This window comes from Nanorana parkeri, unplaced genomic scaffold, assembly GCF_000935625.1.
Source record: "Nanorana parkeri isolate BGI_ZX_2015 unplaced genomic scaffold, ASM93562v1 scaffold332, whole genome shotgun sequence".
In the NCBI taxonomy this organism is placed as follows: domain Eukaryota; kingdom Metazoa; phylum Chordata; class Amphibia; order Anura; family Dicroglossidae; genus Nanorana; species Nanorana parkeri.
In genome coordinates, this window is record NW_017306600.1 from 311,978 (window position 1) to 327,361 (window position 15,384).

At 38.6% G+C, this 15,384-nt stretch overlaps 1 protein-coding gene across 1 annotated transcript in view; it reads right to left on the reverse strand.

Annotated features, from left to right (window-relative positions):
• The window catches only part of DOCK2 (dedicator of cytokinesis 2), a 173,616-nt gene that overhangs the window by 89,687 nt on the left and 68,545 nt on the right, over positions 1 to 15,384 (reverse strand). Inside the window, exons 27-33 of the mRNA XM_018558336.1 lie at positions 13,530 to 13,625; positions 10,966 to 11,064; positions 10,592 to 10,686; positions 8,760 to 8,838; positions 6,176 to 6,276; positions 4,726 to 4,784; positions 2,222 to 2,370 (exon numbers count right to left, since the gene is read on the reverse strand). Of these exons, the coding sequence (XP_018413838.1) occupies positions 2,222 to 2,370; positions 4,726 to 4,784; positions 6,176 to 6,276; positions 8,760 to 8,838; positions 10,592 to 10,686; positions 10,966 to 11,064; positions 13,530 to 13,625 (678 nt within the window). The remainder of the gene's footprint in view (positions 1 to 2,221; positions 2,371 to 4,725; positions 4,785 to 6,175; positions 6,277 to 8,759; positions 8,839 to 10,591; positions 10,687 to 10,965; positions 11,065 to 13,529; positions 13,626 to 15,384) is intronic.

Here is a 15,384-nt window from a genome sequence, read left to right on the forward strand (position 1 = left end):
GGGTACAGCTGGCTCTGCCTCTAGATAGGCAGAGCCAGCTGTCACTCACGCAGCTGGGCGGATCTCTACATCGATTTCGGGATCCGCTGAAGCGTCTCAGTATACCGTGAGCTGTAGCTCGCGGTATACTGAGCTTAGGGTAACGGGAGGATGCTAGTTTGTGTCCTCCCGTTACCCTAAGGAGAACTATGGGGAAAAGCCCTGACCCTATAGTTCTCCTTTAAACCTTGTAGAACTAGTAAACCTTGTACCATTATATAAGGCTGAGTTTCTGTACAGCTGTAGACATTATATTTACAGGTACTTTATGACAGCAAGTAACATTTTAATATTTTCTGCTGAGTACCTCAAGTTAATTTTGCTTTCTGTGTTCCTGTTAGGGAGATTCAACCCTCTATTTGTCTCACTAGTCATTATAACTAAAGGTGCCCTATCGACTATCGTTTGGAAATCGTCCACAAATGGTCTTTCATATGAATCGATCAGTTGATGGAAAACTAACTCTTTTTTTACTGTACTCCTGGCCGAATTTTCTCAAAGGGTGAGGCTGGAAAATGTTTTTCGAATTGTACAAAAATCGAAGGATTAGTGGCGTTTTCGTAAGAAAACAAATCGCAGCAAGAACACTGCACAAAAATCCGTTCTGTCGATTGACAAAATTCAGTGAGTTAGTATTGCTAACGAACGCTTATCAAAATGACATTGGTCTGTGCTTGATGGGCAATTTGAGCTAGAATCGAAAGAAGGTTCTTGGCAGCAACAAAAATTCCTGATCGAGCGTGAAAGTGGGGATCGCGGAGGGGGGGCTAAACAGATCAGGACCCCATACAAGTGATCCGCATCGATTGTATGTTAACAGGCATCGGTGCCTGTTTTTACATTTTGGGCTTTTCCCACTCGTGCGGCTGCGCGGCATGCACGAGGGGGCGTGTCTGAGCGGACAACTAAAGACGCCCGCTCAGATCTAGACAGCTCCCGGCCAGCCGTTGTTAGTGGGGGTCACGATTTTTCTCTCATTCCCTGTTGCATCTTAAGGACAGGACAAGAAGGGAAATCTCACTTGCAGTACACAGACTGTTAAAAAAAAATTAACCCGATGAAGGTTTTTAAACCTTCCCTATCTATTGAAACCTAAATTTAAATGTTTCAGCTTTACATATACTTTAACCCTTTCGCTACCAAGCCCTGTGTTCCACTTTTAACCTCAGCTGGCCACACTATTTTTGCAATTTTTCACCTTTTTCTTTGATTTTCAACTGCTGCTTTTAGAGTTTGTAAAAGACCCCCCAATCCATACATTTGCTAAAAGCACAGAACAAAAAGATGGTGCTGCCAATTTTGTAGGTCCTGCAATAATTGCGCAAATGTTTATCAAATCAATATTAAACCAATCAAAATACATAATTAAATCGATAAAAGCACACTAAAATCAGTATCAGCGCACATGCAGAAACATAATTTACAAGATTTCGACTAAATCTAAAAGATAAAACTGTATTGAGTTAATAACAAATATTTGCAAATTTTTATTGCTCCTTTTTGCAAAAAAGTAAAAAAAAGAACGCAAAACTGTAAATAAGCAACTTGTGTAAAAAATAGCTGACACTGTCCTTTCTTCAGGAGGGTGACTACTTTTGTTCTAGATGTTCCCTGTGTGTGTATTGTGAAGTAGCCAACGTTCCAAGCTCGCTCCTGTGATGAACTGCAATCTCAAGACAAATTAGTAAACTAAACATGAGATTATAGTCAATCACAGGAGTGAGCACGGGGCAGTGGCTACTTTACAATACACACAGGGACGATGGGGAACAAAAGTAGCCACCCTCCAGAAGGAAGGGCAGTGTCAGCATGAATTCAGAGATAATTTGAGGATCTACAGCCAAGTGATGCAGAAATAAGCTACATTTTTCTTAGTTGAGGTACTTAAATGCATTTTTAAGGTTTAACTCCTGAGTTTAGTGTCACTTTAACTGCCACACTTGGATTTCTGTCCAAGTATTTGATTTCTATAGTTTTTTCCAAGAAATATGCATACATCAGTATCATAGAGCAACAAGGGAACAGGTGTAGGAAACTAAGCATGCTGGGATTTTACCAATTGTGCATTGATATATTACTGGCAAACTAGAAATAAAATAACAGTTGCAAGCACTATTTACCAAATATATTTTATGACATTTCTGGATTCCATTATACATTAATTGGTTTAGGTTTGTGTTACCTTTCTAAAATCCCCAGTTTGGCGGAATTCACAGAGCATCATATCAAAAAAGATTGGAATTGTGGATTTACGTAATTCAGCTTCTGGTATAAGTGTCATTTCTAGAATTGGTCCAACCATTCCAGGAATGAAGCAGATCTTATTCTTATCTAATATGAGGTAATATAACAAAAATAAAACTGTAGCTTTATACAGCAATAACATATATATTTATATTTAATATATTTATCTAGCTTATGCTTTAAAGAAATATCTCACTATAACGTAAGCAGCAGAAATGACAATTATATTTAAAGCATATATTTCAAAAAGGCATGTTTATGAATTCTATTCTTAAAGGAGAACTATGAGGTGAGTGCTTTTCACTCACCTCATAGTTCTAGCCGACCTGTGACAATGAGACTGTCACAGGTCGGCTCAGTAGATCGGGAGGTGAGCGAACATATACCGGCGTTTGCTCACCTCTCGATCCTGTCACGGCTCTCTGCTGTGACAAGAGAGGGGGGCTGGATTCCCCCGCTCCAATCCACCAGCGCTGACTGGCGGTACGGACGGGGGAGGGGGCGGGTACAGCTGGCTCTGCCTCTAGATAGGCAGAGCCAGCTGTCACTCACGCAGCTGGGCGGATCTCTACATCGATGTCGGGATCCGCTGCAGCGTCTCAGTATACCGTGAGCTGTAGCTCGCGGTATACTGAGCTTAGGGTAACGGGAGGATGCTAGTTTGTGTCCTCCCGTTACCCTAAGGAGAACTATGGGGAAAAGCCCTGACCCTATAGTTCTCCTTTAAACCTTGTAGAACTAGTAAACCTTGTACCATTATATAAGGCTGAGTTTCTGTACAGCTGTAGACATTATATTTACAGGTACTTTATGACAGCAAGTAACATTTTAATATTTTCTGCTGAGTACCTCAAGTTAATTTTGCTTTCTGTGTTCCTGTTAGGGAGATTCAACCCTCTATTTGTCTCACTAGTCATTATAACTAAAGGTGCCCTATCGACTATCGTTTGGAAATCGTCCACAAATGGTCTTTCATATGAATCGATCAGTTGATGGAAAACTAACTCTTTTTTTACTGTACTCCTGGCCGAATTTTCTCAAAGGGTGAGGCTGGAAAATGTTTTTCGAATTGTACAAAAATCGAAGGATTAGTGGCGTTTTCGTAAGAAAACAAATCGCAGCAAGAACACTGCACAAAAATCCGTTCTGTCGATTGACAAAATTCAGTGAGTTAGTATTGCTAACGAACGCTTATCAAAATGACATTGGTCTGTGCTTGATGGGCAATTTGAGCTAGAATCGAAAGAAGGTTCTTGGCAGCAACAAAAATTCCTGATCGAGCGTGAAAGTGGGGATCGCGGAGGGGGGGCTAAACAGATCAGGACCCCATACAAGTGATCCGCATCGATTGTATGTTAACAGGCATCGGTGCCTGTTTTTACATTTTGGGCTTTTCCCACTCGTGCGGCTGCGCGGCATGCACGAGGGGGCGTGTCTGAGCGGACAACTAAAGACGCCCGCTCAGATCTAGACAGCTCCCGGCCAGCCGTTGTTAGTGGGGGTCACGATTTTTCTCTCATTCCCTGTTGCATCTTAAGGACAGGACAAGAAGGGAAATCTCACTTGCAGTACACAGACTGTTAAAAAAAAATTAACCCGATGAAGGTTTTTAAACCTTCCCTATCTATTGAAACCTAAATTTAAATGTTTCAGCTTTACATATACTTTAACCCTTTCGCTACCAAGCCCTGTGTTCCACTTTTAACCTCAGCTGGCCACACTATTTTTGCAATTTTTCACCTTTTTCTTTGATTTTCAACTGCTGCTTTTAGAGTTTGTAAAAGACCCCCCAATCCATACATTTGCTAAAAGCACAGAACAAAAAGATGGTGCTGCCAATTTTGTAGGTCCTGCAATAATTGCGCAAATGTTTATCAAATCAATATTAAACCAATCAAAATACATAATTAAATCGATAAAAGCACACTAAAATCAGTATCAGCGCACATGCAGAAACATAATTTACAAGATTTCGACTAAATCTAAAAGATAAAACTGTATTGAGTTAATAACAAATATTTGCAAATTTTTATTGCTCCTTTTTGCAAAAAAGTAAAAAAAAGAACGCAAAACTGTAAATAAGCAACTTGTGTAAAAAATCTGTGTTGTGATTTTGTTAATAATTATGGAAAGATCATTTGTAATCCAAAGGGATACATTTAGTAACGGTCTTCATACCCTTTCCATTGCACTTCCGCACGCACTACAAGCTTTCATACCCTCTACACTCCACTTCCATACCTACTACCCTGTTTCATACCCTCTGTAGTCTTTTCCTTTACATACTGCCCACTAAGACACTTCTTTAGCATTGTACATAATATCCCTAACCTTGCCCATTCTGGAACTGGTTAGCACACTCTTGCTAGTATATCATGATGTGAATGAGACTTGACACATTTTGTCACAAACATGGAATATTCTTTTTTTTGTCACACTTACCAAGTTTGTACCACATGTCACGAATTGCAAAGCCAATTAAACATCTCATGTCTTCATATCTGAACAGAATAAAAAGATGTATAATTAAATAATGTTTTACATACCCAGAGAGTTCTACCAGGCTTCTGGGGAACAATTTACTTATATGGTATGAATACATTTATAATAACACAAATGGTGAGCACTGGAGATAAGCAAAATTAGGGGATTTTGCTTTGATGAAAGTTGAGACATTTTTCTGAAATGTTACCATTTTGGAAAATGCATTGATGAATATATATATTTTTATTGTTTTGGGTGTTTAGGGGTGAAGTAAGCTTTGAATGGCTCACGAGGCTTGCAGAAGCTCCTTTAAACTATCTTAGACCTGTTCTTATATGAAAATATGCTAACCCTAACTGTAGTCATAATCTCAGCGCTAACCCCAATGGTAACCCTAATCCTAGTGCTAACCTTAATGCTAAACCTAACATTAATGCTAAACCTAACATTAAAGTTACCCTAACCGTAATCCTAACCCTTTGTTTACAATGTTATATGATTAGCATAGTTGCACTGTCCTGGTGATCACATAACTTTGCTGGTAAACAAAGACATTGATCAGCATAGTGATCACATGACTTTGTTTACCAAAATAGTAATTGATCGGCATGTCTGATTTGAGATGGGGATCACATGGCTTTGTGGATAAACAAAGTCATGTGAATGCCATGACAGTGCTGACATGGCAATCACATAGCTTTGTTGACAAATGTGATCGCTATGATAGCATTATCATAAAAATCACATAATTTTTTCGTGGTGATCACATGGCTTTTTTAATATAGAAATGTTTTGATCAGAATAGTGATCTTATGGCTTTGTTAATAAAGCAGGAAAATCAAGTTCAAGATGGTAAAGCATTCTGGTAGATAATACAATAATAAACCTGTATGTGTAATTACGGTAACTTTTATTTCAGTTAAAGGAATACTTGATAAACATCTAGGAGTTTGCCACCCTATATGCTTCTGGTAGGTAGAACCTATGGGCTAATAGGATAATAGGCACAGGAGACATAAAACTATGAGAACAATTTCATTTCCTGCTGTGTTCATTAGCAAATTTCAGTACCTGGGCTTTGGAGATGCTGCAGCACTATGCAAGGTATGTGAGCACACCCAAAGGCATTTCTAGGTGCCTGCTTAAGATCACTTATTTTAAGTGCTAGTTGTTAAGGGCATTAACCATACCATTAAATCAGAAGCCTGGTCAAGTCAGAGCAGTGGAAGACCAGTGCAAGATGGGTTCTGGTTGGTTGCCAGGGGTTAGTGCACTTAAGGATTACTACATAAAAAATAACACACATTGTTAAGTAAGGCTATATACAGTATTAATAACAGGCAACAATAGCAATACTTTTGCTATTATTGCAATACAATTATTTAAAAATTAAAACGTCAACACCTACTTGTCCAGTATTTCATTCTGTTTGTCATGGGAGAAATTCTCAAGCTGTAGGGAATCTTGGGTAATAAAAGCCACTGCCAGATGAAAATAGTTGTTCCAAAGCTGTTACAAATATAAAATGTTATTCAAATAAAAAAAAAGACAGGTAAAGGATTTAATATAACAAAGTTATTTTTTTATATATTTTAGGAAATACTGCAATGCCTTAGGAAAATATTCGCAAAGCTGTTTCAACACATCTTAAGATTTAGAAATAAATTATTATATGAATAACTTTGGTGAACTAAATATTTGTTAGGAAAATCAATCATTGTTATGAAATCAATGAAAAGATTATAACATTGTTTTACAGTTTTAAACACATACCTCTTACCTACCCGAATTCTGGAGGACTGTCCCAGGATTTGTACAAAATATCAGGGTCCTGAGGACCCAAGCCAAGGTACAGCCATGTTACAGTCCCACCACCAATGATTCCAGTGTTTAATCTCTTGCACAACATCTGCCACTAAAACTTTTAGCATATGGCATTTCTGATGCATGCATCTCCCCACAATACATTAGGTTCTCGTCGCTAGCCACTGTGTCAACTGTCATGTAACAGCTGGATGGTGGAACTGCAGAGTGCAGGGGGGAGATGCAGGCATCTGATTTACCTGGAAGTGTCAAATGCTAAAGATTTGTTTTACAATTATTGGTAGGTTTGCTGATCACTCTGGCAACCAGGTTCTTTCTCATTCTCACTAGATTTTTCAACAGATTGATCTCCCTACCCATGCCTGCATGGTTCCTGGACTCCTATCAGCACAGCCTATGCAAAGTCTTAATAGCAGCATCTCATTTGCTTTTACCACTAAGACAAATGATGATACCTGGAGTTGCAACCGACCATCACTGATTTAGGGGGACACTTCTCCACTGGCCACAAGTGGAATGGCCAACAATGCATTTGGGAACTTCCCCACTGGCCATCAGTGATAGAGGAGGACTTCTCCATTGACATACTAGTGTAAAAAGGGCACTTCACTGACCAACAATGTAACTGGTAATATTCTCACTGACCACCAGTGTAGCTGGGCGCTTCTATATTGACCAGTGTAAAAGAGGAATGTATTCACTGAAACCAGTGTAAAGGGACACATCTCCATTAACACCTGTATAATGTGTGGCATGTCTCCACAGATCAACAGTATAATGGAGCATATCTTCACCAACCATCAATGTGATGGAAAACGTCTGCATGAATCAACAATTCAATGAAACACTGCTCTACTGGACACCACTGAAACAGGAGCACTTGTTTACTAGTCGCCACTGACTGTACCAGGGCATTTCTCCACTGATTACCAATGTAAGAGCACTTCATTATTGGCCACTAACTAAACAGGCCACCCACTGAACGCCAATGTAAAAGTACTTCTCCTCTAACCACCTATATAATGGTGGGGTAGTTGGGGTCTTTTCAAAATGGATGGAGTGAACATGTGGCCTTGTTACACTCGTGGTCTGTGGAAATATGATTTGTTACATTGGTGTAAAAAGATTGTTTAAAAAGGTCCTCTTTATGGAGACGTTAGGGGTCTCTAGGACCCCTGTCACCTAGGGACCCCCAAACAATCTGATGAAGCAGAGATCTGCTTTATTAGCTTCGTCTCTGGCTATAGCAGCCAGAGAAATTATAGCTGAAGGCAGAAGTGATGTAATACACATCACTTCCGCCATCAGCTGCAGAGTCGCTTGAATGCTTGCATGGAACAGCAGGTACTGGCTGTTCAAAACTTTTGCGGGATTCTGCTTGCGAGTGCTAGGGGTGTGTGTGAGCAAAAAATAAAACAGACGTACAGGCACGTCCACCTACTGGGAAGAACTTGCCATCCATCCATTTATTTACAACGGGCAGACGGCAAGTAGTTAAGGGGGATATGATCACCATGTATAAATACATAAATGGTCCACAAAGTGAACTTGGCACAATATTATTCACTTCAAGGTCATGGAGAAAAAGAGGTTTAACCTCTGGAAAGGCTTCTACACAGTAAGAGCTGTGAAACAGACTCTCTCAGGAACTACTTCCAGCCACTTCAGTTGTTTTTATAAAAAGAGCTGGATGCATTCCTAAATGCACATAATATAATTGGCTATTAACATTTATAGGTAATAACACCAGAGATTTTTGATACAGGTAATATCTAATTGCCTTAGAGGATTAGGAATAATTTTTTCCCCCTATTTGCCTCTGGAAAAAAAAGTCTGACAATGACAGTTTGATAACAAAAGTACCATTTAGCTCCAACTTGGAAAGGTCCTAGCAGGCTTTAGTAGGCTTTAACACCACTTGAGACTTATTGAAAGCCTGCTGAAGTCTGCAAGCGGCTTTTTAGCAGTCACCACTATTATTAAGATCTGTGTTATCCTTATACTGGATCTGAAATTTTTTTACATTTTTTTTTCCCCTTAGATCTTTTTCTTCAACAAAGCAGGTCAAGCGCTGTGTGCTGATCCTATAGAACCTGAATCCCAGGGGAATACAAAAAATTGCAAACTATCATAAATAATCATTAATATCTCAATTTTAAAAAAAGTACCTGCACTTCAAAATTCATGTTATCAAGAAATTTCTGGTTCATGGTTCTGGCAAATTTGTCAATGGCTCTCAAAAATACCCTGGAAGAAAAAAAATATTATTGTGAAACATTGGAGTGATTCACTAAAGAAACACGTTTTTCTCTTAGCCAGGCTATCCTTAGCTGTTGTACTCAAAGAAAACAAAATCTTGAAATCAGTAGCTCAACCTCAGATGTACACACGCACACATATAAATATGTGAATGCAGTGACCTATATACCTATATACTCCCTTATAATATTTATTTAATAATTAGAAATTAAGAACTCTGTATTATCACAATTAGACACTTTGTTCTTAAAAAGAACCTGATATCATCTAAAAGCTGCCAAAGCATCCGTGCTATGCCATAGTAAGGACCTCCAGGTGTCCATATTGCAGTTTGGCTTTCTTAAGCTGAGTGTCCTGGGTGACCTGAATCCAAAATGATTTCTGTTTGCAAACTTTAATCAGTTCCTGTGATTGAGATCCTGAAACCGCTCCTTTGTGCCTCCTGTGCCTCACTATTTGAGACTCGCCATTACAGTGATTACCCCATAGAGAGTGGAGGGATAGGGTGGGGCCAAGTGACATGCAACAGCATAAGAATATTCATAATATACTGAGCAAAGGGGTGAATGGATTTAGAGAATTTATTGTGTGATTACCTCAATTCCAGAAACTAGGTGAGGAGCAGCAACAACAGCTCAAAAAGCAACAAACTGCAGCCCATCTTATTTTGCACAGGAACTATGAACAGTCAGACTGTTCCTGAAACAATTTTTCTGTACTAGACAGAAAGGTCTTACACATTCCACATAATTCTGGCTGTTGAGGCAATGTCCTTCAATTGTTTTCTGGCAAAGGGGTAAGGCAATTCATCCCTGCCTGTAGACATTTACTGATCCAACTTACATAAGGAACAAAACTTAAAGGTGCTGATTTATAAATTTGCGGCCCAGCGTATACCTGGGTGAAAGCTGTTCGCATGGCACTAATGCCACTAGATGGTGCTGAGGAGCTTAGAAATATCCTATGCTCCTCAGCTCCATCTAGTGGAGGTAGTGCCATGCAAACAGCATTCACCCAGCTGGGCGGAAGATTTATAAACCATTGGTTTATAAACCATTAATAAAGTGTTTGAAACCAATTAACTCCTATTATTATAATAATAAAGATTCACACTCTCTATGTGTCCTGGTGACCTTTATCACTAAAAGTGAAAGAAACTCACACATTTTAGCTTGCCATCAGAATAGGAATAGATGGGAAATCTTCCAATGGGAACACTAGCTCTGGTGACCCTGCAGACCACCACCACACCACCTCTCTTTGCAAGCATTTCCTCTTACTTCCTGTTGTGGCTATTAGACAGGAAATTAAGGGAAATCTACCCAATGGGGCAGAGAAAAAATGTTTACAGGGGTTTTGACACTCCCTTACTCTATCCAAAATGAAAAATAGAGTTTTGGCTATAGTTCTGCTTGAATACCAACAATCAGTTAGTTTAATTGATATGTCACCACAACACGAAGCATGGTAGAAATCTGCACACCAATGAGGCGTTCCTGAGGTTACGGAGTCAATTAAGTTTAAACTTAACACTTTGGGGCGTATATACTCCTGAATATAAAAAAATTAAACAAGTGCATTTGCCCAGAGATGAGCTTTACTGACAGCCATTTCTACCAATACTGAATCTAAAATATATCAAACTAAAGATGTATTTTATAGAACTCTTCTGTAAGTAAAAAGAAATCAGTGTATGAAATGAATTTAAAAAAACAGGTTTTTAAAATTCTAACAATATTACCTGTTCTGAACCATGCTCATTGTTATCCAGTCTGAAGGATAAACATTCTTTCCAATCAGGTCTTTAAACATGATATATGTTTCCATTAGAAAATCCTGAAAGAGAAAACACTTTACATAAAAAGGAAGAAAGGAAACTGTTACAGAGATCACTAACGCTGGGGCTCCTCTGCACATATTAGGAGCCTATCTGTCAAATGGACAGTGCATTCTAGAAGATGCACTCAAGGGAATACTTACAGTATATGCGGTGTGGGGGGGGTGTGTGGGGGGGGGGGGGGGCTGGAATGGTAAGATGTTCTAGTTATGCCTTTTGGCCTTAACTAAAATCTTGTAGCATGCCAATGATCCTTAAATGATTAATGCAGGACTTACCAGTAAGTCTGAGCTTGACTGAAATATTTCAATGTAGTGAGTGTAATGCTGGTCATCCATCTGGTCCAAAATTGCCGTCATGCATGCCACAAAATGACTCTGAAAATGTAAAAAAGGAAAATGAATAAGGAACACATAATTTCAGGTTGCATGCTGTTGGAAAGAACTGAGACTATAACTCCGGAAGACCTCTTCATCATAAGTATAAAGACAATATAAAATAAGTTAGGGTATTGACATGGACCTATACCTATTCTTACATGCCAGCGAACATGCAATATGGTACAAAGACAACACTTTAGAGCAGTGGGAATAAGGGACAGGGCTTTTTTTTTTAAGCAAATAAAAGAATTTTGTAGTTGGAAAGCATACTTGTATAGGACTATCCTCAACACAAGAAGCAGGTAAAATTGTTTCCATAGATTAGATATTTGCTAAATTTTTGGTAGATATATAACAAGCAACAACTTTCTAGAAAATGCTACATTTTAAACATAGCCCGAGACACGGCCAGTATGAAGAAAAAAACAATTCTGGATCAATATCTCCTCAAACGACCCCAATAACGAAAAATGACCTACAGGTCATTAATTTGAGTCCATATGAATTTACAGAGACGCAGTTAAGATTGATCTCGAGGGGTTTAACCTTCTGCCCCGAGGCACCACCGCACAGGTTCGAAATCATCAAGGATGTTAACCTTTTCGCAATAAATGAATTTTCTAATTAAATTTACATGTTATACCTGTCTACTAAACCAACTCTGAGAAAGGGATTTCTTAATTAGGGGATATTCCGATTTTTGATACATTTTAAACATAATAAAGCATACAGACCTGTGGTTAACCTGTAAGCATGACTTAGCATCAATCTTTCTGACTAAACTAACTAACCGGCAGTTCAGTGTGTATGTATGTATGAATGAATATGATATATATATATATACCACAGCCTTATTCAATCAGATGTAGTGGCTGCATTCGTTTTCTTTTTTTTAGGCAGCTGTTAATCTTGCCAGAAATGCAATGTCCTTGTCATTTCCTGTGAGCTTGCTTAGAGAAGAATTATATTAAACTTCAAACTTTTTAAAAAAAAATTGAATCCAGATAAAGCAAATATGCATTGCCCAGCAAAGTATATCTTTAAATTTTTGCCCGAGCAATTACGGTCATCATATTGCTCCAACTCTCTCAGCTCTACTTCTCTGAACTTCCTGTCCAGTACAAGATCACAAGGGATGAGCAGTCTCCAGCAGCTCTTCATTTACTAGTTTGTAGAAGGGGAGGATGGAGGAACAGGGAGAAGGGGGGTGTCTTGCCTTGGTGTGCCTGTGTGTTTTTGAAGAAACACACAGCTTACTAACACACACAAGGGTGACTAAATAGGACCCTGCATGGGAAAGGAGCCACCCTAAAACAGGGTATCAGGACCAGTGCTCAGGGGCCCAGCTGATTCTGCAGAAAGCTGAAACTTTAAATAATCAAGGAACAGCATCCATTGTAAGTGATTTAATCTGCATTTGAAGTAGTTTTAAGACTTTATTTTACAGAATTTATTTTGGCCCAGGATTCATGCAGATGAAAAGGACTATTGTGAGCCTTGTCCTAACTATCAAATATCAGCCCCTATGCCCTACATCCGCAGCCCGCTGGTATCTTTTGTGCGAATTGCAATGGACCAGATAAGATGTTCCTTCAAGGATCACTTCCTCCAAAACCTGAGAGATGTTTCCCATGTTTACTCAAAGAAGAATCCCGGTGTAAAGATAGAAGTAATGTGTTAGGTGGTGTATGTGACTTTAGGTATGTATGTGGTTACTGTAAGCTGTAGCTTTCATTCAATGAACTGTCCTTTGTCTGCTTTTCCTTTCCCTTTGTCCATTTATAGACCATTTTGTTTACTGTGAACCCATTTACAGAATAAGATGCATTCCATGAATGCTCTAGGAGAGAGAATAGTAGAGAAACAAAACTACTGCTTCTGTGTATGAGAGCCTGCAGTCGTCAGAGCCACTCTCATTATGCTTCTGATCTCAATAAGTGTAAATATTACAGTAACCAGTAACATACTTAAAGTGACATATGTCTCTTAAAACTTAATTTATATTTACACTATTTACATTACAGATTTGTTTTAAATACCGGGAGTACTGCTTTACAGAGACAGCACAAATGTATGTACCACACTTGTCTCACTTCTCTGACTGTAACTGTAAACTAAGGCATATGATAAGGTAAAAGTACCTACGGAGTTATCTCTCTTATGTATGCAAATTTCATCCTGAGATATTGAATTTTGTAAGCTTTACAGTAAAGTGAGAGCCTGAAGAACTTGTATTGTCTATATTATACTACAGATTTTTTTTTTAACTCTGGCGTTCCGTTTTAACTAACCAATAGTGCTTAGGAAATCCTTTGTCATGTAATAAATCTTTGTTAAACAAAGAATGCATATAAATAGCTAAAACAGATTTGAAACAACTCTATATAGTCTTCACAAACAACAAAAATAAAAGTGGTCCTAACCATATGTTATTGTAATACATATGGTATTGGTCTACTTACAGTTAGTTCCTGATCTCTTTCCATCATTATTACTGTCCTGTTTACTGTTCGCAGGAGTTGCTCAGTTATTTCTTGAATGTGATGATAAGTTGTTTTCTGTTGAAAATGATTTTTTAAAAATATATTTTGCAATATCTAATGATCAGTATATTTACAGGATATACAATACATTATTGTTGCATAAGTGTCAAAATATGATATCACAAACACACATTTTATTGGATGTCAGTGTCATTATCATTTTACAATACCTAGTACTGTAAGAAACCCAGGTTAACCAGACTAAAACAGGATAGACCCTTTGCCTGGCCATGAACTCCAGCTCTTCATGGGGAATTCTAAGGCTCTCATAGACAAGCTAGAAGATATAATTCTGTGAGCATGTTCTGGCTGTGCAATCTTTTTGTTTTCTTCATTACAGCCTTGTTGTAAAACTTCAGCCCCAGTAATGACTTCTGTATTGTCTAAGGATTCCAGTATTACCTTTGGATGAGGAAGGCACATCCACTGCACTTAAGATTTCCTTAAAGGAAACCTGCAATATAGAAAACTGTGAGCCACCATTGCTCACTTGTTTGTTAAATGTGTGTTCCATGGCTGCCATACTGATCTCATTCTGTTCACTTTACCATATACCAGTCCAAACAAGCATGTGAGTAATATGTTTTTTGACATCTACTCAATAATTTTTCTTCATGGCCTCCAGAAATACACAAATTTCTAAATGTTCTAAATTTCTAAATGAGAGCCCATTTTTAAAGCTTGCTGGTACTTTTCTTCTGATCCCCCTCTGCCGTCATTCACAGTTTGCTAAAAATGTTTAATTGCAGAACCAATGTTGTATGTGAAAGTAGAACACACAATATTTTCCACCATAAACTGATGGCCCTTGCCTTTCAGCAATGTAATATTGCAATTCCCAATAACCATTGGCCATACCTGATGTCTGGATATTTCCACCATTGTATAAAACATGGCAACCAAAACCCACAAATTATCCTGCAGATGGTGGGCCCAGTGAATAGGTCTCCAATCTCCTGGGGAGTTTCATAGGTAGTGCATCCACTAGCCACTCGCTTGCACAGCCCCCCAATAGGTTTGGCCCCAGTGGATGTCCTAACAACCTGTGTATCAGGTGGGTGCATGTAAATGAAGATCATTGTCTGTGATCTTCACACAGAACTGTCCACAAAGGGGAGCCACATCTAAAGTTCAGGCTCCAAGAAGGCATGATAGCCATTCCACAAAGATGACAGGCTTCTGTGGGATCATCTTAAAATGTTTCCTTATGCAATGTTTGAACAGAATGGTTTAATAAATCCTTTATATAAATTAAATATATTAATAAATAAACAAACATTCCTTACGCCCCCCACCCCCGGTTGTAAATCCAACTTCATGGGACACAGGACACGATGATCCTTGCCACAATACTCTTCTCCCGCTGATAATCTCATCGCGAATGTAAGCCCTGTGGACGAACAGAAACTAAAAACAAGCTCAGTCATGAAGGGGTTAATGTCAACAAACCAGCTGGGTACACTGTGTGATATCATTGACCAAAAATGGTCATGCCTATATATGGTCAATGACATCAGCCCTGGCCAGTTTGTTGACATTTAGCAGCCTGTCGGAAAGCTATCAATTGTGACAGGAATAGCATCGGGTTCAGCACTGGGAGAAGTAGCAGCAGTATTGGTGTTGTTCATTATAATTAAGATTGGGTCTATATTGCTGGATGATGTGATTGATTTTGGATTTACAGTGGGGACAATGTTTTTTTTAATTTTTTTAATAAATAACTTTTTCACAGTGTCTGTGTATTTATTTCCTATTTTACTTTTGTATAAATGAG